Below are 25,213 nucleotides of genomic sequence, written 5' to 3'. Positions count from 1 at the left end.
ATAAAATATAGAAATGACTAAAATACCCCTACAACTAATACATTGTCTTATGAATTACAATTTAACACCCCCCCTCAAACTTAGGGCAAGATGACCGAAAGTTTGCCAAGGAGGAAATTGAACCGCGGAGCACACAAGGCTTTGGTGAAGAAATTTGCCAACTGATATTTTGAAGTTACATATGGAAGATCTATAACTCCTTTCAGATACGCTTTTCGAACATAGTGACAGTCCATCTCAATGTGTTTAGTCCTCTCATAAAAAGTATGATTTTTGACAATGTATATTGCACTCTTGTTATCACAGCATAGCTTGGTGGGCCCTTCTATTGAGTGTTAAATTATGTAAATAAACCATGTAATCTAATATATATATATATTTTTTATATATAAAGTAATATATATACATATATATAATATATGTATATGTATCTACTTATTATATATATAATATATATTCCTATTGTTAGCCGTAGGGGTAGTTTAGTCATTTTACGCATATTCTTTTTCGTGAATATGCTTGTAATTTCCTTTTGTATTTTCTTTTTTTATTTTCTTTAAATTATTTCTTTCTTTTCAATCATGTAGTGTAGTTACCTTAGGAGGGGGCCAACACACTAGTCGGTGGACCCCTTCAATGGTCACATTTGTGACCGTTGGAGGGGCTCCAATGACTATGTGGAGCCCCTTCCAAGGCCTCCTAATGCCCTATAAATATGGGCCTTCTCCTTTGTATTTGTTAAGGCTTTGGGACTATAGCCCAAGCTTGTTTTTTAATGTTTATGACTCTTGTGTATGCATTTGTGAGTTTTGTATTGTGCTTTTATGCACAAGTGTTTCAAGTGTTCTTATTGTGCGTGTATGCACGTATTTATTTTCAAGAATATTGTAATCTTGATCTTAGTATCTTGTTGAAGATACTTTCACATGGTATCAGAGCCTCGTTGAAGAAGGAGGATCGTGCGTTTCTTCATTTTTGAGTGCCTCAAAAAACATGCCTTCAAGCTATTGGAGTTTGAAGTAGATCATCTTCTTCGAGCGATATTTTAGAAGCCTCTTTTGTCAAGAAAGACTTGAAAATCTTTTGAGGTCCGTGTTATTTTTTAACTTCTATCCTCTCTAATGGGCGAAAAAGACTCCCACTTCTCCCTTGGGTTTAAGCTTAATGGTTCAAACTATCATGTTTGGACCGGTAATATGGAAGCCCATATTAAAGAAAAGGGGCTTTGGGGTATGTTCAAGGTTCGATACCGGAACCCGAACCCAAAATTACAATCATTGAAAAAAGGGGACATTAAGATTCTTGAAGGGGAAGAAAGACAAAGGGCTCTTGAAGATTATTCAAGAAAGCATGATGAATGGGAGAGAAGAACTTCAAGATCATGTCTTGGATTTTTCATCCGTTGAAACTAAGATAAACGCCAACATCATTAAGTTCAAAAAAGCTTCCGAAGTTTAGTTATATCTTGAGAAAATGTATACTTCAAGAGATTTGTCACACAAATGCTATCTCCAAAAGAGGGCATTGACCCTCCAACAAAATGGGATGACTATTCAGGAATACTTTGCCGAATTATCTTCCATTTGGGACGAGCTAGCTATGCTTGAACCAAAATGGAGTGGAGAAGCGATCGAATTAAGACACAAACAACTAGAGGAAGATCGGTTTTTCAATTTTCTGAATAGACTTAGACCCAAATTTGAATAAATTCGGTCCTCTCTTCTCTCCGCCTTCACATCTTCCTCAATTGAAGATGTAATCACTAAGCTAAGTGGAGAGGAGACCCGTATGAGGATTATGTTAATATATATATATATATATATATATATATATATACTTATATATATATATACATCCGTATATATATAAGTATATGTATATACATATATGTATATATATATTATTTCTCATTTAGATAAATACCCGATAGGGGTATTCTTGTAAAACCACTTATGTATTTTTCTCTTTTTTATTTTTTCTCTTTTTCCCTTTTTCCTTTTCTTTTTTTCCTTTATTTTTCCTTTTTTGAAATGACCACAAGGGGGCCCCACACTTGTAGTCGTTGGGGCCCCAACGGTCAGATTTCTGACCGTTGGGGCTCCCAACGACTACAAGGGAGCCCCCCCCTTGTGGTTCCTTTAGTGCTTCCCTCCTCTATAAATAGAGGAGGTCTTCCCCTCTTAAATGTATGGGTTTATACCCCTCTCTCTTCTCTTCTTCAATAATATCCAACTTATGACTTTAAGTCATTTCCATATTTGAGAGTTTTTGTGTGTGCACATTTGGTGTTTGTGTTCTTGGCTTTAGTGGTCACTCTTTAAGAGTGACATTTGCTCTATTGGTGCTTCCGCCTCTTTTCATTACATGGTATCAGAGCTCGGTTGGTGATTGGGCTTCACTTTTATCATCTTGGAACGCGTGCCTCTCAAAGTTTTTTGAAGAAGAGAAGAATAGTTGGTGCCGATGGAACGTGACTCTAAAGTGGAGCTTTCTTTTAAGCTAAATGGGTCCAACTACCTCATGTGGGCCTCCGCGATGGAAAATCACCTAAGAGGTAAGAAACTTTGGGGTTTTGTTATGGGAACTACTCCCGAACCCTCTCTTGTTCTCACCAAAATGGAAAACGAGATTGAGAAGGCTTTAGATGGCGATGAGCGCATCAAAGCCATTAATGAACATCAATCCAAAATTGAGGATTGGGAAAGTAACCATGCCAAAATTTTGGCATGGTTCATGAACAATGTAGATCTTAAAAATTGTGCTAATATTGCCAAATTTAGAAGGGCCAATGAGGCTTGGTTTTTCCTTAAGGGTATGTATACCCAAAAGGATCTTGCTCGACAATTTTTTTGTCAAGAGAAAATCCGTTCTACCAAACAAATGGACATGAGTGTCCGGGACTATTTTAGCTCTCTAACCCCCCTTTGGGATGAGCTTGCTCTTCTTGAGCCTAAGTGGGTTGCTCCTCAAGATATTGAGCCAAGAAGGGAACAAATTGAAAAGGAGCACTTTTTTCAATTCCTTCATGGTCTTCGCCCGGAATTTGAACAAGTAAGGGCATCTCTTCTCCATAGAAGCAAAGCCCTACCTATTGAAGACGCCCTTGCCGAGATATGTCAAGAAGAAACTCGGCTTGGTTTGAGCATTAAGAGTGATGATGTTTTGGCCGTTACTAGGCCCGGATCTAATGTTAAAGCATATAGACCTCCCCACTTTAACAAAAATAACTATGGACCTAGAAAGGGGATTATATGCCATTATTGTAATGAACCGGGGCACATAAGACCGGTTTGCCCAAAGCTTAAAGGAAAAGTTGCCGCCGTTGGAGAAGATTCTCCAAAGAAGGAAGATTGCACAAAAGAAGGAGATATCAAAGAAACTCTAAATCACATCTCCGAAGCTCTCCAACATCTACTCAAGGCTTCTCCTTCAACATCCGGGGCCGCCATTGCCTACTCTTCATCTCCTCCAGGTATGTGGATTCTAGATTCCGGTGCTTCTTTTCATATGATATCTCATAAAAATTCTCTTTCAAACGTTTTTTCCGAACCTATATCTTCTTGTGTTTCAACCGCCGATGGTACATCATTAAAAATTGAAAGTATTGGATCTCTTAATTTTAAAAACTTTTTTGTTCCTAAAGTAAGAATCGTTCCTAAAATAAATTTAAACCTTTTTTCCGTATCTCAAATTACCAATCATGGATGCCAAGTCTCTTTCTCACCCAAGGATTGCACCGTGCAGGATCTCCAGTCAGGGAAGCTGATTGGGCAAGGCCATAGAAGGGGTGACCTCTATTTTATGGACTTTTTGACTCTTCCATCTAAGTCATCTTGCAATCTTGTAAAAAACAAAAGTATTGGAATTTGGCATGAGAGACTTGGCCATCCAAATTTTGTAAAAATGTCTCTTTTTTCGTTTTTGAACAATACTTGTAAAGACAATCACATGACTTGTAAAGATTGCATTTTTGGGAAATCTAAAGCTATTCCATTTCCTCAAAGAAGTTACTTTACCACTCGGCCATTTGAACTTATTCATTCCGATGTGTGGGGACCTTCCCCTATTTTGTCTAAAGGTGGTTTTTCGTATTACGTGGTATTTATTGATGATTTTACTCGATTCACATGGATTTACTTCCTAAGTCGTAAATCCGAAGTTTTTTCCTTCTTTAAAGAATTTCATGCAATGGTCAAAAACCAATTTTTGGGAAATCTATCTATTCTTAGATCCGATTCGGGAGGCGAATATATGTCCAATGATTTTCAAACCTATTTGAAAGAAAATGGAATTCTTCACCAACGTTCTTGCCCCAACACTCCACAACAAAATGGCCTTGCGGAAAGAAAGCATAGGCACATAATAGAGACTACAAGAACGTTATTGATCTCAAGAAACATTCCAAAATCTTTCTGGGCCGAGGCGGTTCTAACCTCTGCGTATCTTATCAATAGAACTCCTTCGTCCTCCTTGAAAAATCTTTCTCCTTTTGAAAAACTTTACAACATGTCTCCCGATTATAAAAGACTAAGAATTTTTGGATGCAAATGCTTTGTTTTAACCCACAAGAATGATAAACTCTCCCCTAGGGCTATTGAATGCATTTTTTGGGGATATGGCGAAAAACAAAAAGGATATCGATGTTTTGACATACTTAAAAACAAGCTTTATATTTCTAAAGATGTCACATTCCTTGAAGAGGAAAGTGGTTTTTCGCCCCAACCAAATGAAAATATCGATTATTCATTCTTATTTGACTTATTGCCTAAAGATGATCATATTGATCCTAATGAATTCCTTGGTGAAGATCTTGTTGAACATCCAAGCGATGATCAAAACTTAGAAGAAAATGGTTCAAGACAAATACAAGTCTACTCTAGAAGGAATGAAAGAAATCCTCCTTGTGCCCTTGAAAGATTTTCCCAAAATGAGTCCATCGAAGAGACTTCTCAAAGAAGGTCAAATCGAATTTCTAAAATACCAAATAGGTTTGTTTCTTATGATTCTTTTTCGCCTAATTTTCGAGCATGTCTTCTTGCTCTTCACTCTTTTCATGAACCATCTCATTACAATGATGCTAAGCAATATGCTCATTGGAATGATGCTATGCAACTTGAACTTAATGCCCTCAAAAAGGCACAAACTTGGGAAATCATTGATCCTCCCAATGGCAAGAAACCCATTGGATGTAGATGGGTTTTTAAAGTGAAAACTAAGAGTGATGGTTCATTGGAAAGATATAAGGCTAGGTTGGTAGCCAAAGGATATGCCCAAGAGTATGGGGTAGATTATGATGAAACCTTTGCCCCCGTTGCTCGAATGACTAGTGTTCGAGCTCTTATTGCTATAGCCGCAGTTAAAAAATTACCAATTTTTCAACTTGATGTTAAAAATGCCTTTTTGAATGGTAATTTAAATGAAGAAGTGTATATGGAACCACCTCCAGGTATGGATTTAAATGAAAAAATTTTGAAATTAAAAAAGGCTTTATATGGTCTTAAGCAAGCACCTAAAGCTTGGTATGATAGGTTTAGTAACGTATTAATAAATTTAGGCTTTTCTTCTTGTTATACTGACACTGCTCTTTTTGTGAAGAGAACAGGTGACTCCATTATTATGCTTCTGTTGTATGTTGATGATATGATCATCACTGGGAATGACAAAAAGGGAGTAAATGATGTTAAGTCTATGCTAAAAGATACCTTTGATATGTCTGACCTTGGTTACTTACGATATTTCTTAGGTATTGAAGTGGCTTATTCCGAACGTGGATACATCTTATCTCAGATGAAGTTAGCTGCTGAAATTTGTACCAAATCAGGAATATCTGACAAAAAGAAAGTTGAGACTCCAGAAGTTATCAATGCAAAACTTAGACTTGAAGATGGTGTTCTTCTTGAAGATCCAACTCCCTACCGTCAATTAATTGGATCCCTCACTTATCTATCCATCACCCGTCCTGACATAGCTCATGCGGTTCATGCAGCAAGCCAGTTTCAGCACGCACCTACCACAGTTCATATGGCGGCCGTAATGAGAATTGTGCGATATATAAAAAATACCATCTCAAAGGGACTCTTCTTATCCTCTTCCTCATCTCTTAAATTGGCTGCTTTTACTGATGCTGACTGGGGAGGCAATCCCAATGATCGTATCTCAATTACGGGTCTTTGTATTTTTTTAGGAGAATCTCTCATCTCGTGGAGATGTAAGAAGCAGCAGAAAGTCTTCTTATCATCTACTGAAGCTGAGTATCGGGCTATGGCGATGACAACTATGGAAATCGTATGGCTCAGAAGTCTCCTTGCCGACATGGGCGTTCTCATTTCCACTCCTACCAAGCTCTGCTGTGACAATAAAAGTGCGATATACATTGCCAGCAATCACACCTTTCATGAACGGACAAAGCATATCGAGATGGATTGCCATTATGTTCGAGACGAATATCTCAGAGGGACTATTTCGTTACCATATGTTACTTCAGAATATCAGCTGGCTGACTTCTTCACCAAAGCGCTTCCAACTCCACGATTTATGTTCCTCCTTAGCAAACTTTCGGTCTTCTCCCCGTAAAGTTTGAGGGGGCGTGTTAAAATATATATATATATATATATATATATATACTTATATATATATACATCCGTATATATATAAGTATATGTATATATATATATATTATTTCTCATTTAGATAAATACCCGATAGGGGTATTCTTGTAAAACCACTTATGTATTTTTCTCTTTTTTATTTTTTCTCTTTTTCCCTTTTTCCTTTTCTTTTTTTCCTTTATTTTTCCTTTTTTGAAATGACCACAAGGGGGCCCCACACTTGTAGTCGTTGGGGCCCCAACGGTCAGATTTCTGACCGTTGGGGCTCCCAACGACTACAAGGGAGCCCCCCCCTTGTGGTTCCTTTAGTGCTTCCCTCCTCTATAAATAGAGGAGGTCTTCCCCTCTTAAATGTATGGGTTTATACCCCTCTCTCTTCTCTTCTTCAATAATATCCAACTTATGACTTTAAGTCATTTCCATATTTGAGAGTTTTTGTGTGTGCACATTTGGTGTTTGTGTTCTTGGCTTTAGTGGTCACTCTTTAAGAGTGACATTTGCTCTATTGGTGCTTCCGCCTCTTTTCATTACAGATTAGTAAGAGTAATCCTAGCATTCTTACTACTTCTTCTACTCAAGAAGATTATGAAGGGGTAAATGCCGCGTCAAGACCGGGGAATAATGTGAAGGCCTACAAACCTTCTCATTTCAAGAATCAAGGTAAAGGAGGAAATGATCGATATGGCAAAAGAGACTATAGAAAATTAAATTGTCATTTTTGTAAAGAACCGAGGCATATCAAACTCATTTGCCCTAAATGGAAAAAATTACTTGCAATGGCTATGACATCCCAACCGGAGGAATGACTATCTTCATCAAATGGGTTTCTTTCTCTTCAACAAATCATGGAAGCTTTATAACCTCTTCTCAAGGGAGGCATTTTCGGAGCCGCTATGTCAACTTCTTCACCTCCCAGTAAGACATCTTGGCTTTTAGATTCCGGTGCATCTTTCCACATGACCCCAAGTGTTTGTTCTCTTTCTGATTTTTCTAAAAATACTCTTCCATCTTTTGTCTCAACGGCGGATGGAGCACCTCTTGAAATTATAAAGGAATAGGCAATTTTGAAAAACAAGATTTCTTTGTTCCAAAAATTCATCTTATACCAAAACTAAATTTGAACTTACTTTCGGTCTCACAACTCTTGGACCATGGTTGCGATATAAAATTCTCTTCTAATAAATGTTGGATACAGGATCGCCGGTCCGAGAGGTTGATTGGGGAAGGCTCTAGGAGAGGAGACCTCTACTACATTGATTTTCTCTAAGTTCCCAAGAATCAATTTTGTAATGTTGTTCAAAACGAAGATATTCATGTATGGCATAAGAGATTGGGGCATCCCAACATTGTTAAAATCCCTTACTTGCCTTTTATTAAACATCTTTGTAAAGGAGATTTTTTATGTAATGAATGTATTCTTGGGAAGATGAAAAGTCTACCTTTTTCTCAAAAATCCATGTTTAAGAAAAAACCCTTTGAAATTGTTCATTCCGATGTATGGGGTCCGGCTCCTGGGATATCTAAAGGAGGATTCTCATATTATGTGATTTTCATGGACGATTACACTAGGTTTTGTTGGATATACTTTCTTAAACATAAATATGAAGTTTTCTCAACATTTAAAACCTTTCATATGATGGTTTTAAATCAATTCAATGGAAGTTTAAAAATCCTTAGGTCTGACTCTGGAGGTGAATACCTTTCAAACGAATTCAAGAGTTATCTTGAAAGTTTTGGTATTCTCCATCAAAAATTTTGTCCAAAAACCCTTCAACAAAATGGGTTAGCTGAACGAAAGCATAGGCATATCATTAAAATGACTAGAACCTTGCTCATTTCACAAAATATTCCAAAGAAACTATGGGTTGAGGCAGCTCTTACTTCAGTCTATCTCATAAATAGACTTCCATCAAAAAATTTAAACAAGATTTCCCCATTTGAAAAATTATACGAGAAAAAACATGTTTATAGCAGGTTAAGGGTTTTTGGATGTAAATTTTTGTCCTTACTGATAAGAATGACAAGCTTTCTCCAAAGGCCATTCCTTGTGCCTTTCTTGGTTATTCTGGAACTCAAAAGAGTTTTCGATGTTATGATGTTAAAAATGACAAATTGTATGTTTCCAAAAATGTGAGTTTTTTTGGAAAATCTTAGTGGTTTTGAAAGTCTTGAATCTCATGATGAGAATGTAGAGTATTCCTTTCTATTTGATCTTTTGGCTAAAGACGATGATTCTAGTGATGATGAGTCAAAATCAGAATAACTCAAGTGATATTGAAACCGAGGAAATCATTCCTCTGCTCTCCCCATCTCATCAACATATTGATGTAGTACCACCTAGAGATCCCATCACCTATATGTTAAAACATATGTAATAATACCATAATACCCGATAGGGGTATTATGGTCATTTCACAAAGTACCCCATAGGGGTACTTATTTTGTTTCTCTTATTTTACTGTTTTTTATTTTTCTTTTTATTTTTTAATATGTATTTTTTGGATACCGAAAAGGGGCCCCACAATGGAGTCGTTGGGGCCCCCAACGGTCACATATGTGACCGTTGGGGGCTCCCAACGACTCTATTGGGAGCCCCTTTGGTCTCCTTTTCTTATAAATAGGGGGAACCCCCCATGTATGTTGTATTGCTCTTGAGAGCTCCTCTTCAATAATAGTGATATTATTTTTCATGTGTGTAGCCTTTTTATAAGGCCCTTTGTATATCCGTTAGTGAATTTCCTCTCTTGTGCTTGTTGCACTTGTCCGTGTGGGACATAGTGAATGCTTTAGCATTCTTGGCTTCTTCCGCTTATTTCATTACATGGTATCAGAGCCATACGATCTTCTAAAGGTAAAATCTTGTCTCTCTCTACTTCCTTTCTTTCTCACATCTTCATTGTGTAGCAATGGAAGTCAAGATCGATCTATCATTCAAACTCAATGGAAAAAATTACATGATGTGGGCATCCGCAATGGAGAATAATCTCAAAGGCAAGAAGCTTTGGGGTTATGTAATGGGAACCGTTCCGGAACCCCAACTTAAGCTCACAAAGATGGAAGGAGATCAAGAGAAAGCTCTTGAAGGCGATGCTTGTCTCAAGGCCATTGAAGATTATAATCATCAAATGGAAGATTGGGAGAGCAACCATGCAAAAATCCTAGCATGGTTTATGAATAATGTCGAACTCAAGGTATGTGCAAATATTGCAAAATTCCGTCGGGCAAATGAAGCTTGGTTTTTTATGAAGGGTATGTTTACCCAAAAGGATCTTGCAAGAGCTTATTTCTTGCAAGAAAAAGTAAGAACCACAAAACAAGGTGACATGAGCATACAAGATTACTATAGTGCTCTAAATCCTTTGTGGGATGAATTGGCTCTTTTAGAGCCTAAATGGGTATCTATGGAGGATGTGGTTCTAAGAAAAAACAAATGGAACAAGATAGATTGTTTCAATTTTTATTTGGGCTTCGTCCCGAATTTGAACAAGTGAGATCCTCACTTCTCCATAGATCCACGTTTCCTCCCTTAGAAGAGGCTATTGCCGAGATTACTCAAGAAGAGACTAGGCATAGCATGGGTAAAAGCATAGAGGAAGTTCTTGCCGTATCTAAACCCGGCAATCATGTTAAAACATACAAACCACCTCATTTTGGTAAGCAAGGGAGTGGTGGAAGAAAAATGATTATATGTCACCATTGTTATGAGCCGGGACATATTAAACCCGTTTGCCCAAAGCTAAATGGGGCATTCAAGCCAAAGGTGGCTTCCGTTGAAGAATCCACCACCAAAGAAGATGACGGCAAGAACGGGGATCTCAAAGATACTCTTGGACAAATCTCCTTGGCTCTTCAACAAATTCTAAAGGTCACTTCTTCCACCTCCGGTGCCGCCATTGCCTCATCATCACCTCCCGGTACGTACTCTTGGATTTTAGATTCCGGAGCCTCTTTTCACATGACTCCTCATGAAAATGCATTAACCAATGTGCACGCCAATTCAAAATTATCTTGTGTCTCTACGGCCGATGGAACTTTTCTCAAAATAAATGGTATTGGAACTCTTGATTCTAAAAATATTCAAAATTTTCTTGTTCCAAAAGTTAGAATAGTTCCTAAATTAAATCTTAACCTATTTTCCGTTTCTCAAATAGCCGACCATGGATGTGAAATATCTTTCTCATCCCAAGGGTGCTTTGTGCAGGATCTCCGGTCCGGGAAGCGGATTGGGCAAGGCCATAGGAAGGGAGACCTTTATTTTATGGATAACTTAACACTTCCAAATACCTCATTTTGTACTTATGTCCAAGACAAAAATATTGAAACTTGGCATAAAAGACTTGGACATCCAAGTTACTCTAAAATGTATCTTTTTCCTTTTGGAAACAAGTTTTGTAAAGAAAAAGATATCAATTGCAAAGATTGCATTTTTGGAAAAATGAAGTCTACTCCTTTTCCTATTAGAACTTTTGTGACAACAAGACCTTTTGAATTGGTGCATTCCGATGTATGGGGGCCATCTCCGGTTTTATCCAAAGGTGGTTATTCGTATTATGTTACGTTTATTGATGATTATACTAGATATGTATGGATTTATTTTCTTAATGCTAAATCAGAAGTTTTTAACTTCTTCAAAGAATTTCATGCAAAAGTTCAAAATCAATTTCAAAGTCAAATATCCATTCTTAGATCCGATTCGGGTGGAGAGTACTTATCAAATGATTTTCAATCATATCTAAAACAGCATGGCATTTGTCATCAAAAATCTTGCCCAAGGACTCCTCAACAAAACGGTCTAGCGGAGAGAAAACATAGACATATTTTAGAAACCACTAGATCCTTACTCATTTCTAAAAATATTCCTAAAAATTTTTGGGCCGAAGCCGTGTTGACCTCCACCTATTTAATCAATAGGATGCCATCTTCAAAATTGAATAATATCTCTCCTTATGAAAAACTTTTCAATATGACACCCGACTACAATCGTCTTCGTATTTTCGGGTGTAAATGCTTTGTTCTTTTGCATAAAAGAGATAAATTGTCACCTAAAGCAATAGAATGCGTATTTTTAGGATATGGTGAAAATCAAAAGGGCTATAGATGCTTTGACTATAAGAACAATAAATTATTTGTTTCCAAAGATGTGACGTTTTTAGAAGATGAAAATGGATTTGAAATTTTGGAAAAACCAAATGAAATTGATTATATGTTTATCAATGATCTTTTAGAAGACTCAAATGATGATCTTTTGAGTCATCCAGAATCTTTAGAAAATACTCATGATAATGATGTATCACCAACTAATGGTGACAATCTCCAAGTATACACTCGGCGTGAGGAAGCACAACCTATTAGTGCTTTAGAAAAATTCTTGCGGCTTAATGAACCCCTAGAAGAAACCTCTCTTAAGCGTTCTTCTAGAGAATCCATTCCACCAAACAGGTTTGTCTCATATGAAACTCTCTCACCTAAATATAGAGCTTGTCTAATTGCCTTGCATTCTTACTATGAACCTTCCCACTATAATCAAGCAAAAAATATTCCTCATTGGGTTGAAGCAATGAAAGTTGAACTAGATGCTTTAAATAAGGCTAAAACTTGGGAAATAGTTCATCTTCCTCCAAATAAAAAAGTTATAGGATGTCGATGGGTCTACAAAGTCAAAACAAAAAGTGATGGTTCCCTAGAACGTTATAAAGCTAGATTAGTTGCTAAGGGATATTCACAAGAATATGGCATCGATTATGAGGAGACTTTTGCCCCCGTGGCTCGCATGACAAGTGTTAGAACTCTAATAGCAGTAGCATCATCTAAGAAATGGCCTCTATTTCAATTAGATGTTAAAAATGCCTTTCTTAATGGTCAGTTGAATGAAGAAGTATATATGGACCCTCCGCCGGGAATTAATGTTAACCAAGGTCAAACTCTTCGGTTATTAAAAGCTTTATATGGTCTTAAACAAGCCCCTAAGGCTTGGTATGATAGATTTAGTGCTATCATGTTAAAATTGGGATTTCGTTCATGTTATACTGGCACTGCTCTCTTTGTTAAACGTACAAGTAATAGTATCATCATCCTTCTGCTTTATGTTGATGATATGATCATCACTGGCAATGATGAAAGTGGTATTCTTAATGTTAAAAATATGTTAAAACATAATTTTGATATGTCTGATCTGGGTTTTCTCAGGTAGTTTCTTGGTATAGAAGTAGCATACTCTCCTCGAGGGTATATACTGTCACAGATGAAGCTTGCTGCAGACATATGTTCCAAATCTGGGATTTCAGATGACAAAAAGGTGGAGACTCCCGAGGTTATCAATGCTAAACTACGACTGGAGGATGGAGCTCTGCTGGATGATCCTACGCCCTACAGGCAACTCATAGGCTCCCTCACCTATCTGACTATCACCAGGCCGGATATTGCTCATGTTGTGCACTCTGCAAGTCAATTTCAGCATGCTCCTACATCTGTGCATATGAGTGCTGTGCTCCGGATCATTCGATACATCAAAAATACTTTGACTAAAGGGCTATTCCTATCCTCAATCTCTTCCTTAGACTTACTGGCTTATACTGATGCTGACTGGGGAGGAAACCCAAATGATCGAATCTCAACTACTAGCTTTTGTGTTTTTCTAGGAGATTCGCTAATTGCTTGGAGGTGCAAGAAACAGCAGAAAGTCTCGTTGTCTTCTACTGAAGCAGAATACAGGGCTATGGCAACCACTACAATGGAGCTTGTGTGGCTTCGAAGTCTTCTTCAAGATATGGGAGTCGAAATTACCGGTGCTTCGAAGCTTTGTTGCGACAACAAAAGTGCCATCTATATTGCCAGCAACCACACCTTTCATGAAAGGACTAAACATATTGAGATGGACTGTCATTATGTACGTGATGAATATCTTCGTGGGACAGTTACACTGCCATATGTCACTTCAGAATATCAACTTGCAGATTTCTTTACCAAAGCCCTGCCTGCTCCTCGCTTCTTGTTCCTTCTTGGCAAACTTTCGGTCATTCCCCCGTAAAGTTTGAGGGGGGGTGTTAAAACATATGTAATAATACCATAATACCCGATAGGGGTATTATGGTCATTTCACAAAGTACCCCATAGGGGTACTTATTTTGTTTCTCTTATTTTACTGTTTTTTATTTTTCTTTTTATTTTTTAATATGTATTTTTTGGATACCGAAAAGGGGCCCCACAATGGAGTCGTTGGGGCCCCCAACGGTCACATATGTGACCGTTGGGGGCTCCCAACGACTCTATTGGGAGCCCCTTTGGTCTCCTTTTCTTATAAATAGGGGGAACCCCCCATGTATGTTGTATTGCTCTTGAGAGCTCCTCTTCAATAATAGTGATATTATTTTTCATGTGTGTAGCCTTTTTATAAGGCCCTTTGTATATCCCTTAGTGGATTTCCTCTCTTGTGCTTGTTGCACTTGTCCGTGTGGGACATAGTGAATGCTTTAGCATTCTTGGCTTCTTCCGCTTATTTCATTACACTATACTCATAGAGATAAAAACACCTTTAAAAGTGCTCTTGAAATATATAATGAGACTAGTAGGATTGTTCCTCAAAGTGAGGAGAACCTTCGTAGAACCGAAAGACATAAAAAAGCTCCCTCCAGGTTCATCTCATATGATTCTTTTTCACCTAAATATAGAGCATGTCTTAGTGTCATTCATTCTTACATAGAACCTAGAAACTTTGAGAAAGCACGAAAGTGTCCTAAATGTATAGTAGCAATGGAAAATGAACTTGGAGCTCTGAAAAGAGCCAAAACGTGGGAATTTCAAGACCTTCATAAGGGTAAGAAAACAATAGGGTGTAGATGGGTCTTTAAGGTTAAAACTAAGAGTGATGGATCTCTTGAGAGATATAAGGCTCGGTTGGTTGCAAAGGAGTATAGTCAGAAATATGGGATTGACTATGAGGAAATCTTTGCTCCTGTAGCTCAAATGGTCATTGTCCGATGTCTTATAATTGTTGTCTCAATCAACAAGTGGAACATCTATCAAATAGATGTTAAAAATGCCTTTCTAAATGGAGATCTAAATAAAGAAGTCTATATGGATGCTCCACCAGGAATGGAGACTCCTAAAGGGAAAGTGCTTCACCTTCGAAAAGCACTTTATGGTTTAAAACAAGCCCCCAAGGCTTGGTATGATAGGTTTAATTCTGTAATGTTAGAAAATGGCTTTTCTTCCTGTTTTACTGACACAACTTTGTTTGTTAGAAAATCCAATGCAGGAATTGTGATATTGTTGTTATATGTGGATGATATGCTCATAACGGGTAGTGATTCTAACAGGGTTAAGAGCATAAAAACAATTTTAAAAGATAAATTTGAAATGTCTGATTTGGGTTTTCTAACTTATTTTTTGGGTATTAAAGTAGCATACACTCATAAAGGGTATTTTTTATCGCAAACTAAGCTTGCTTCTGAGATCATTGACAGGTCAGGTATTATAGATGAAAAGGTTTGCGAAACTCCTGCTATAGTAGGAGCTAAAATGAAGATTGATGATGGTGTTATTCTTTCAGATCCTACTCTCTACAGACAACTTGTAGGATCATTGATGTATCTGAGTATTACCAGACCAGATATCTCTCATGCAGTGAATACTACAAGCCAGTTTCAGCATGCACCAACATCAGTCCACATGTGCCGTCTTGCGAGTCGTAAGCTACATAAAGGGTACTCTAAATAAGGAAGTTTTTTTGTGCTCTTCTTCTGATTTAAAATTAATTGTTTATACTGACTCTGATTGGGAGGTGATTCAAATAACCATCACTCCACCACTAGTTTTTGTGTGTTCTTAGGAGACTCACTGGTTTCGTGGAGATGTAAGAAACAACAAAAAGTGTTGCTCTCCTCAACTGAAACTGAATATCGTGCCATGGCGACTACTACCATGGAAATTGTATGGATCCATCAGTTGCTAGAAGACATAGGGATCACATTAGAAGGGCCCACCAAGTTGTGTTGTGACAATAAAAGTGCAATCTATATTGCGAAAAATCACACTTTTCATGAGCAAACTAAACACATCGAGATGGACTGTCACTATGTTCGTGAGGCGTATCTCAAAAGTGTCATTGACCTTTCATATGTCACGTCAGAATATCAGTTGGCAGATTTCCTTACTAAAGCTTTGTGTGCTCCGCGATTCAACTTCCTCCTTGGCAAACTCTCGGTCATCTTGCCCTAAGTTTGAGGGGGAGTGTTAAATTATCTAAATCAACCATGTAATCTAATATATTATATATATAAGGTAATACATATATATATATATAATATATGTATATGTATCTACTTATTATATATATATAAAATATATATTCCTATTGTTAGCCGTAGGGGTAGTTTAGTCATTTTACGCATATTCTTTTTCGTGAATATGCTTGTAATTTCCTTTTGTATTTTCTTTTTTATTTTCTTTAAATTCTTTCTTTCTTTTCAATCATGTAGTGTACTTACCTTAGGAGGGGGCAACACACTAGTAGTTGGACCCCTCCAACGACTATGTGGAGCCCCTTCCAAGGCCTCCTAATGCTCTATAAATATGGGTCTTCTCCTTTGTATTTGTTAAGGCTTTGGGACTATAGCCCAAGCTTGTTTTTTAATGTTTATGATTCTTGTGTATGCATTTGTGCATTTGTGAGTTTTGTATTGTGCTTTTATGCACAAGTGTTTCAAGTGTTCTTGTTGTGCGTGTGTGCATGTATTTATTTTCAAGAATATTGTAATCTTGATCTTAGTATCTTGTTGAAGATACTTTCACATTGAGATCCCCATGTCTTCTAATAGCTGATGAATCCATACAATTTCCATGGTAGTAGTCATCATGGCACAATATTCAGTTTCTGTTAAGGATAGAGACACTTTTTGCTGCTTCTTATATCTCCATGAAATCAGCAAGTCTCCTAAAAACACACAAAAACCAGTGGTGGAGTGACATTTATTTAGGTCACCTCCCCAGTCAAAGTCAGTATAAGCAATTAATTTTAATTCAGAAGAAGAGGATAAGAATACTCTCTTGTTTAGTGTGCCCTTTATGTATCTCACAATCCGCAAGATGGCACTCATGTGAACTGATGTTGGTGCATGTTGGAATTGACTTGCAGTATGAACTGCATGAGATATATCTGGTCTAGTAATACTCAGATACATCAAAGATTCCACAAGTTGTCTGTAGGGGGTGGGATCGGAGAAAGGAATACCATCATCAATCTTCATTTTGGCTTCTACTATAGCAGGAGTTTCACAAACCTTATCATCCGTAATACCTGACATGTCAATAATCTCAGAGGCGAGCTTAGTTTGAGATAAAAAATACCCTCTATGAGAGTATGCTACTTCAATACCCAAAAAATAAGTTAGAAATCCCAAATCAGACATTTCAAACCTATCTTTCAAAATTGATTTTATGCTTTTAACCCCTTTAGAATCACTTCCGGTTATAAGCATATCATCCACATATAAGAGCAGAATGACAATCCCTGCATTGGTTTTTCTAACAAATAAGACAGTGTCAGTGAAACAAGAAAAGCCTTTTTCTAATATTACGGAGTTAAATCTATCATACCAAGCTTTGAGGGCTTGTTTTAAACCATAAAGTGTTTTTCGAAGGCAAAGCACTTTCCCTTTGGGAGTCTTCATTTCTGGTGGAGCATCCATATATACCTCTTCATTCAGATCATCATTAAGGAAGGCGTTTTTAACATTCATTTGATAGATGTTTCATTTGTTGATTGAGGCAACGATAATGAGACATCGGACAATGACCATTCAGGTCATAGAGGCAAAAGTTTCTTCATAGTCAATTCTGTATTCTTGACTATATCCCTTTGCAACTAATCGAGCCTTATATCTCTCAAGAGATCCATCGCTCTTAGTTTTTACCTTAAATACCCATCTAGACCCTATTGCTTTCTTATCCTTAGGAAGATCTTGGAACTCTCAAGTCTTTGCCCTGTCGAGAGTTAAAGCTCACATTCCATTGCTTTCAGTCATTCATCATTCTTTTTTATTTCTTCGAAGTTTCTGAGTTCTATATAGAAATGAATGACGCTAAGGCAGACTCTATGTTTAGGAGTAAACAAATCATATGAAATAAACCTAGAAGACATCTTTCTACTTCTCTCAGTTATTCATAGGTTTTCATCATTTGTTGAATTGGACCCACTAGGTTCACTGAATTTTTCAATTGCACTACTAAAACTGTTTCTATCTCTATGGGTATATGTTATAGGATCTCTCAATGCTCCTTCATTTCTATGTTGAGAGATAGGTGGATGGGAAGAGCCATCTTTTTTATCATTGACGTCATTATGAATGAAATCGTCATCACTATCATCATCATGTCTTAACATTTCAAATAAAAAAGAGTAATCCATGTTTTCTTCAAAGGGTTCACTCCTTTTCAAAACCATTAACATTTTCCAGAAAACTCACATTTCTGGAAACATATAGCTTGTCATTCTTAATATCATAACAATGAAACCCATTTTGGGTTTCGAAATATCCAAGAAAAGCGCAGGCAATGGCTTTTGGTGAAAGCTTGTCGTTATTGTCAGTAAGAACAAAGCATTTACAACCAAAAAATTTCAACCGACTATAGTCGAGTTCTTTGGTATACAATTTTTCAAAAGGCGAGATATTATTCAAGTTTTTAGAAGGTAGCCGATTTATCAGATAGACAGATGCTAAAGCCGCTTCAGCCCAAAAACCTTTTGGGGTGTTTTGAGAAACAAGTAATGTTCGAGTTGTCTCTATTATATGTCTATGCTTTCTACGTTTCGCGCATGTACGTACCCAAAGGACAGCTAATCTCGAAACAAAGTTATCTTGCTCACATCTTGTTAAATTATGTATCATGTATGAATTTGATGCATATATTAGATTTATTCACATTACTTATTGAATTGCGTACTATATATGAAATAAATGCATATGCTGGAATTGTTCTATATTGTCATACTTGTGCACCTACTAGTTTTTCATGAAACTGACCCATCTTATGGGTACAGGTGATGATTAGGTTTACGAGACGGGCGATGGCGCGATTGCAGCTTCAAGATCCCACTTTTTTGCTGGCACTCCGCATCTTGGATACATTTTGAGTTTTGCATAAGGGTTTTCTCAGAAAATCTCATTTTTGTATAAACTTGATATTTTCTTCTAATAGATAGGGTTTCTAAATGATTTGCGAAGATACAATCTATTGTGAAATGAAGGTTTTACGCTAATGTGCCCAAGGTTGTCGAATTGTCTCTTTTCCTTTCGAAAAATCGTTTCTTCTGATTCACAAAAACAAAAACTCTGAAAAACAAAAGATTTTCTAGTCTCTTTCTAAGTTTATTTTAAAGGTTTACAAGTTCGAAATTTTGGGGCATTACAGAGGCGATCAAAAACCTAAGAACTGGCTCTTGTAGCAAACTTTTTCTATGTGTACGTAGGATTTTATAAAGTGCCAAAAATAACGGTTCAAAATTTTTGAAATTTCCTAGATCATAAAAATCTAATATATGCATAAAAAAGTTCACAATAAGAGTCGGTTCTTAGGTTTTTGATCATGAAGATCACATCCATGTGGTCAAATTTGCCAAAAAAATACTTTTAAATATGATTTTTAAAAATGGTTTGGACGGTTTGTATCTTCCTTTGGTTGGGCGGTACCCCTTTCCTTTATATATATATATATATATATATATATATATATATATATATATATATATATATATATATATATATATATATATATATATATACTGCTTCCATTTCAAATATTTATCCTCTCTTTTGTTTACCTTTAATTTTTTAGTGTAACAACTAAACTTGTAGAGAAAAAATGTCATACTTTTTTAGACCAACCTACCTGATGATTATTACATTATTTCATACCGACTCTGTAAATATCATAAGAATCGATCACTATAACGTGGGTAAAAGGATCTCACACGGTAAATGTCAAATAAAAGCCTTACCTGGTACCTTTTGTGGTTGACTTCTGTAAACATTTGGAAGCAGGATGCAGAACACAAAGGAAAACGAAGATCCCCAAGAAAGAACTTACCAACAGCTGTAGACAGATAAAAGGAATTGCTTATTGACAAATTAAGGTCAAACTCTGAATCCAACAAAATCCTCATTGCCAAACCTTTCCAAATACCGAGAGAGATTCTAATGAGCATCGAGACGGAACCCACTCTTGGTTACTTCTATATAATACAAACTGTCTGTCTTAAAATGCTAAGGTTATTGCCCAGTCAGACAGATACAGAAAGCACAGGAAGGGAAAAAGAAGAGCTTTGCATAGCAAAATGGATACATGCATCCAGAAAAATAAAAGAAAGAGTGGATTTCCACAACATTCCCTGCAAAGTTGCAATAAGAGAAAATAGTCAATACCCAAAGATCTTCTAAATATATCAATAAAACATCCACTAACACATGCACACACACTTGGGCATGCAATATTTTGTAGGCATCCTTATCGAAATAAAAAAATTCAAGTCCTTGGAGTTCCCCCACACTTGCACAAATTTAATAGGTGGGTGGTTCAAATCAGATTTACCTCTAGGCAAACCCCATCAAGATTTGGCAAATTGTACAGCAAGTGGCGATATGCCTTTGACTTGTGCAAAACCAGATCGATCAAAAGGATCTACAAAGGAAAAAAAGAAAAAGAAAGGAGAGAGAACACAGTGAGTCACAACATTACATAAAATCCCAAATGTTAATCCCATCACCATATGTTGGTATTAGTCCTAAATAATGAGGAAGCTTAGCTATTTATACAAATCTTATGATGAAAAGAGCACCCTCTTGTCTTGCACTCTATTGTTTTCAGTTCATCAATAATGTTGATATGGAAGGACATTATGATGTAACTAATCAGTTTTCTACTTGTTTTATATTTTAAAAAAATATAATTTTATCATAATATCATCTATCCAGCCACCCTTGGCTAAAAACAATGTTTTTTAACTGAATATCATACATCTAAACAACCATCTATTTATCAAATCATACCTCCTGAAACACCAACAAATGGATTTTAACCGAAGAAATGAAATCGATCTGATTGTGCCCAGGTGGGATCCCTAACATGTACAAAGTGTCTTGGAATTCTTTGTGCATGGGTTTCAGCATAGATGAAGCCCGACACTATGTGGATGCAAAGCATTACATGACTGAGGTGCGTTCCAGCACTCCAATGGCAGATTTTACACTGGGAACTAAACAACACTAGACTTATTGGAGGAAATGCAAGTCTTTTCCATGGTCATGATTTGTCAAATAGACAAAAGGCTGGGGGCTCATAATTAATCCAAACTGTGGATTGTTCTAAGGAAATAATGGAAAAACAGAAACATGTGACCAGTGTCAGTGAAAACTTGACACAACTGTGTATCTCTTAGAACATACCAGAGCATATATAAGAAAACAAGGTTTTGGAGTCTCCTATCTGACTGTGAAGCTTAGAAAAAGGTTATCAGAAGACAATATTGATGGGAGACTCTTGCATCAGTAGAGACACTCCAATTTGCTAGAGGGACAACGACTGTGCTTTAAAACATCAATATTCGATCAAGCCTTTCGGAATTCTTTCTCCTATTCTCCATCCCATATTATCACCCACTAATTGTAACTCTGGTTCTATAGTGTACAGGAGTCACCTGCCCCATTATGAAGAATATAAACCATAAACCTTAAATTCTAAACCCTTGGACCAAATTCATTAAACAGCATAATGATTTGCAACACTAAAACTACTAATTTACATGAAAACCGGCATATCTAGGTGTTACCTTCAAATAAGAAAGAACTCACGAACTACATGCACATTTCACATGAACATTTGAAATTCTCTAGATTTTGACAACAAGATAATCATTCTATTATCTAAATAAGAGATTAGAAAATATAAAGAATTACCATGATTTCACACTCGATATACTCATCCGCAACTGATCTGCAATTTTCCTGCCATCATAAACCCCAAAAAAGGTAAGAAAATGAAGAATCAGACCGAGAAATAGAAATCAGATGAGAACAGATCAATAATATACTTCAAATCGATTACTAGAAAGGGAGGAAAAAGGGGAAAAAAATCTTACGCATCTCATCAGCCGGATGTTGCCAGGGGAGTAATGAATGAATAGAGTTTCCACAGGAAACCCGCAATTTATGCACCGAAAATTCATTTCCTTTTGAAAACCTGTTCTTTCCTGCATTTCAGGGTTTTATATGCGGGAGGCCAAGTCAATTTGGAAACATTTAATCCAAAATGATAACTATTCTGCCTGCAAACCAATAAAAAAATAAGACAATATATGATAAATGTGGTTGATAATGACATCCATTTTGCTATAAAAAACAACATTTTTCTAGCATGGCAACAAGATTTATTGACAAAATTGCATCATTCCCTCCTAACTTTACTGTACACAAGATTAAAAAGAGAATGTATCAAATAAACCTAAGGCCCCGTTTGGATGACAAGAAGACAAAATCTAGTTTTCTCAAAACCTGGTTTTCTAGAAATCTGGTTTAAAACCTGATTCTTGGAAAACCCTGAAACCTAGTTTTGCTATTTGGATGACAACTGTTAACCTATAAGTAGCCTGGTTGTCTGAAAACTGCTGTTTAGATGACAATAAACCTAGTTTGGACATTTTTTACTAGAATAATTTATACAAAATAATTTTAAGTGAGAAAATTGTCGGTTACAAAAGAAAGCTCAGTTAATCATGTCATTTGCATATAAGGTTAATCAGTTTTTCTTTTTTTGAAGCATCACTGCAATCACAGCTTATAACTATTTTAATATCCAACATTATCAGAATGTCCGAATTACATAAGATATTCATGAAAAACAAAAAAGACCACGTAAAACGAAATACTATGCTCGGTATCTATCTAACCCAGGTAGATGCTCTTCTGTACTTGACTAAACAAGAGATTTTGGAAAGCTTTAGCAGATTAAGGATCCCCTATCAATCTCCTTATACTGAAAGAGATTTTGGAAAGCTTTAGCAGATTAAGGAGACCCAATCTCCTTATACTGAGAGCAACTTCTCGATTACCAACCATCATTAGCAAATTTGATAGTCGCATGCGGTCCTTTATCCTCCGGATCCAACTTGATGAGGTCCCTTACAGTCCTATCTTGTTATTACCATAAATAGGCAACTATAAATTAAAGCTCCCAATACAGAAAAATTCGGGTCAATTGACATGTTTATTAATAGATTGTAAGCCTCTGATAGATACCATGCACCAAAAAGGATATCAATCACACATCCATAGTGTTCTGCCTTAGTCGTATTTTATACACCCTTCTCATAATAAGCAAGCATTTTCAACCATCATTAAACATACCCGTATCACTAGATGCTATATACGGGCATCCATGAACATAATCCTATCAGGATATAAGCCTAACTTGAGATTCCACATCCGTGTATAGCGAAGCTTGTCATCATGCTACTCCAGGATTCTAAATTTGTAGGTTCTCCCTCCAAAAGAAAAACAGTACGCAAAATCTACTCTGCCACGTTCAGCAACATATGCACAGGAGAATTGCTCAGCGCTACAGAACTTCCAATCTTTGTTCCAACAACGAACGCTTGCATTCATTTTTTCCTTAAGCAAGAAAACCCAATTGCGAACAGGCTGAAAGCAAACCAACAAGCATGGTACAATTGGGCCTCGCTTTAAGAAGCAGCATCCTATGAAACAGTTCAACAACATCCCAAGACAACACACACGTTGGATGTACACTAATATCAGAGCGTTCTAAGCTACCACATCTCTCTCAGGCATTTTACCAAACACTTATCATGTACCCTTACATCACCATCCACCACACGCTCAACCAACATTGTTGTTCTAATCGCCATTGTTTCAGTAATTCCCATCAAACACTTAGCCCAAACGCAGCCACACCCAGAGTACTTATGAATCAAAGCACCTTTTCGGGCCAGCAACAGAGAAAGAGAAAGAAGGGCTGCCCAGCAAAGGGGCTGCCGGCAGGCCCCTTTTCTAGCCACTCAGAGAGAGAGAGAGAGACTGCACCGGTAGGAAGGATGCTGGTCTATGGCTGCCGGAAGCGATCGGAGGATGCCGGAAGTTAGGGGATCGTGAGGAAGGACGCACAACAGTGATGGAGGGGAGGGGGTGTTGGGTTGGGGGCGTCGAGGAGGAGTCCCCAAAAACCGGGTTTGGATCGTGAAAAAAATCCATCCTACCCAAGTTTTTTTAACCTAAAAAAAGTTTTGGTTTTGTGAAACTGCGTTTTCACTGTCATCCAAACAAAACCAAAATTTCACCGCAGAAACAAGGTTTGATCCTCGAAAGTGGGTTACAAACCCGGATTTAGAGTCAATCCAAACGGGGTCTTAACATTTTTCACCATTAATTTGTATCTTACTAAGATCTTCAGTTGGATCTATTTATAATCTTTAAATCAAACACAGGTCTTGTTGGAAAACGTAGTAGGTTATGATCTAAAGAGGCGACTCCCTTGCTATTGCTGCAGGTGGCTAAAATTGTGGCTGATTGTATGTACAATATTTGTATGCTATTTAGATCAAATAGTGTCTAGCATGCTTGTACACATTCAAAGTGAAGGGTGTTGCCCATTACATCTTGGTCTAATTCCTGGATAGGAAAATTGTTACTTCATGATATTCATAGTGTTGTGTCTACTTTCCACGAGGTGTTTTGCTACCTGATGAAGATCATTACGACATAAGCCAATGGTCCTACTCTTGAGAAGCAACTTCGCACATATCCGAATTTGCAATGGGATGAAGGCCTCGCTGTTATGCTCTAAATCGCTACGGAGTCTGAACTCTCAACTCTCTTCTTCTCTTAATGCTATGAATTCTTGTATATCTTATGTTGTATATCTCATACAATGTTTCACTTGCATTTTATAGACTACGAAGTGGGTTCAAGATTTGGGACACAACCCCTGGAAGAAATCTCTTTATCCCTCAAGAGACTCTTCTCTTGAAATGTGTCTATTGAAATGGCTTCCAACCTCAAGAGACACTTCTCTTGGAACGTAACTGTTGGAATAGTCACTCCAACAGTCACTTATGACCATATGATCTTACATCTCCCACTTGACCATAAGGAACTTCTTGTGTTTATATGCTTATTCTCAACTGGAACCTTGCATATACACTTTCTTAGTAATCTTTACTCACTCCTGTGTTTATATGTGTGTTCTCAACCGGATATACTTTCTGAGTAATCTTTACTCATTTACCACTTAGACATATCTGAGTCCCATCTCACTTACATGTCTAGTGAAAACATCCTCAGTGACTGCCTTGGTTAGCGGCTCTGCTATCATGTCACTTGAAGGAATATAGTTCACTGTTATTTCATTTTTCATAAGCATATCATGAATATATTGATACTTAACTTCAATATGCTTACTTTTACAGCTATTTGTTCCAGTTTGAATTAGTATTATAGCAGCTTTATTGTCACAATATAGTTGAACTGGATCTTTTGGAATGTCCAATTTCAACTCATTTAAGAAACGATTTATCTACACACCAAATGTGGGCGCCATGT

The 25,213-nt window shown here is 37.0% G+C and overlaps 1 protein-coding gene across 1 annotated transcript in view; it reads right to left on the bottom strand.

Annotated features, from left to right (window-relative positions):
- Positions 1-23,523, bottom strand: part of LOC149838211 (protein ARV 2-like) — a 48,039-nt gene extending 24,516 nt beyond the window's left edge. The window contains exons 1-7 of the mRNA XM_090008205.1: positions 23,470-23,523; positions 21,557-21,604; positions 20,651-20,653; positions 20,193-20,282; positions 19,947-19,992; positions 19,776-19,858; positions 19,603-19,697 (exon numbers count right to left, since the gene is read on the bottom strand). Of these exons, the coding sequence (XP_089864331.1) occupies positions 19,603-19,697; positions 19,776-19,858; positions 19,947-19,992; positions 20,193-20,282; positions 20,651-20,653; positions 21,557-21,604; positions 23,470-23,523 (419 nt within the window). The remainder of the gene's footprint in view (positions 1-19,602; positions 19,698-19,775; positions 19,859-19,946; positions 19,993-20,192; positions 20,283-20,650; positions 20,654-21,556; positions 21,605-23,469) is intronic.
- Positions 23,524-25,213: the final 1,690 nt, after the last annotated feature.

The sequence above is a fragment of the Nuphar pumila genome, chromosome 5 (genome assembly GCF_984573655.1).
Source record: "Nuphar pumila chromosome 5, dmNupPumi1.hap1.1, whole genome shotgun sequence".
Taxonomy (NCBI): Eukaryota; Viridiplantae; Streptophyta; class Magnoliopsida; order Nymphaeales; family Nymphaeaceae; genus Nuphar; species Nuphar pumila.
Note: the sequence above shows the minus strand (reverse complement) of the source record. Positions and strands in the feature narration are given on the sequence as shown.